General features: G+C 48.2%; 1 protein-coding gene across 1 annotated transcript; it reads right to left on the bottom strand.

The window, feature by feature from the left end:
- Positions 1-591: 591 nt before the first annotated feature.
- or55e1 (odorant receptor, family 55, subfamily E, member 1) lies at positions 592-1,593 on the bottom strand. The gene has a single exon (XM_042515845.1). The coding sequence runs from the start codon at positions 1,591-1,593 to the stop codon at positions 592-594; it is 1,002 nt and encodes a 333-aa protein (XP_042371779.1).
- Between the last annotated feature and the right edge of the window lie 437 nt (positions 1,594-2,030).

The raw sequence follows: 2,030 nt of genomic DNA, 5'->3' as shown, positions 1-2,030 counted from the left end.
TGCTGGATTTAAACTGATTTACCATAAATCAATATTTAACAGAATCGTAATCTGAGGCGTTTGGGACGTTTCAGTGCTCTCTGGTGGACAAACCATGTGATAAATTTCCAACATTTCTCTGACTGGTCTCTAACGTGGGTCTTTAGATTTCAGGTCTGACCTTTGTTTCTGTAGTTTCATTCAGTGACGGTCGGCACGTTAGCGTCCGATTTATCAGCGTGCGTATGAATGAGTGTATGAAGTTATGAATTTATGTATTCAGTCCTATTCAAAACTCGACCTGACCCCGCGCGGTGAGAGTAGGTAGAACAACATAGGAAATTTAAAAATAGGTAAAAATTTAAGAAAAGCTGTTCCTATGATGATAGAAGTACATCGTATATATTTATACAAAATATGAATATATGAATCCTGGAGTTCAAACTTAGAATGTACGATAGTAGAAATATACACAAAAAGTACTTAAAAGAGCAGAAATGTTTTGACTAAATCTGTTTAAATTTAGTTATTATTCATATTATTATTTAGTTATCATTTTCTTTCATGGAAAAAGACAAAAAGTTCTCGGACAGAGAAGTCTCTGCGGGACATTCAAAGTCCCGTTTGTCCTTTTCCAGCAGGAGAGACTTTGACCCTCATTACTTTCTCCACTCTGAGCTTAAAGATCCGAAAAAAGCCGTTTCGAATGTCTTTAGTCCGGACTCCGTAGATGATGGGGTTGACCGTGGCGGGGAACAGGATGTACATGAGTCCCATGAAGGTGTTGGCGTCCGTCGGTATGGCGATGTTCAGGTTGTGCGAGAGGAACGTGACGCTGCCCACCAGGTAGAAACACATCATGACAATCAGGTGCGTGCCGCAGGTGTGAAACGCCTTCCAGCGGTCCTCGCCGGCCGCCGCCGCTCGCAAGACGACGCTCAGGATCTTCACGTAAGAGAAGAAGATGAGCGGGATGTCCACGCCCACAAAGCAGACGATCACAGCGAGGCCCGCCGCGCTGTTCTTCTCCGTGCTGTCGCACGCCAAGCTGACCAGCGCCATGTGGTCGCAGTAGCAGTGCCGGATCGTGCTGGAGCCGCAGAACCGCAGCGAACCTGCCAAACCAACCAGCGTCGCCATGATGGATCCGCTCCGGACCAGAGTGAAGAGCAGCAGCTTCGCCAACATGGAGGTGTCGACGAGTTCGGCGTAACGCAGCGGCTGGCAGATGGCCACGTAGCGGTCCAACGCCATCGCCAGCAGCAGCGTAGACTCCAGAGAGGACAGGAAGTGAGTGAAGAACATCTGCGTCAAGCAGCCAGCCAGCGAGATCTGGTCCCAGTCGAAGAGGAGGCCGAGGAGCATGTTGGGGACGATGGCGGTCACCACGAGGATGTCGACCACGCAGAGCGTGCAGATGAGGAGGTACATGGGGCTGTGCAGACTCTCCACGCCGTGGATCACGTACACCAGCAGGCCGTTCCCCAGCAGCGCCGTCAGGTAGGAGGCGGAGAACGGCAGCGCCAGCAGCCGGCGGTGTTTGTGCAGCTCGGGGAAACCTCTGAACACGAAGGTGCTGTGGGAGAAGTTCCTGCCCGGCGACGCCTCCAACATGGCGCCGGCAACACCTGAGCGGAGAAGAACACACCAACGACCGCCGGATCAACGAATGACATCTGCGATGCTCAGGACTCCTCGGATTCTCGCTGAAGTCCGAGAAGATGCTGAATTCATCATTTATAATAATTCTTATCAAAATCTCTTCGATCCATCTTTCAAAAATCTCAAAAACCCGTAGCGCAGGATTTTACATTACGTTTTTTGTTTTGACGTTTTGACTTTGATGCAGACTGATGGAGTCAGAGTCGAGGATCAGATCTTTAACATTTAGATGATATAGATAATTAAATTATATAATGACGATAATGTCAATAATTAAAAAATCAGACGCAGCGTGAGCCTCTGAAACCTGCAGACTCATGATTAAAAAGACAGCGAGCAGCACGACTGGAAATGTCCAAAAATTTGAAAAATAAATAGTGAAATGTGAC

Source organism: Plectropomus leopardus, unplaced genomic scaffold, assembly GCF_008729295.1.
Source record: "Plectropomus leopardus isolate mb unplaced genomic scaffold, YSFRI_Pleo_2.0 unplaced_scaffold21321, whole genome shotgun sequence".
Lineage (NCBI taxonomy): Eukaryota > Metazoa > Chordata > Actinopteri > Perciformes > Serranidae > Plectropomus > Plectropomus leopardus.
This window is presented reverse-complemented; position numbering and strand designations above follow the sequence as displayed.

Excerpts from the sequence above, each read along its gene's own strand:
- or55e1 (XM_042515845.1), bottom strand. The coding sequence starts at position 1,593 with ATGTTGGAGGCGTCGCCGGGCAGGAACTTCTCCCACAGCACCTTCGTG.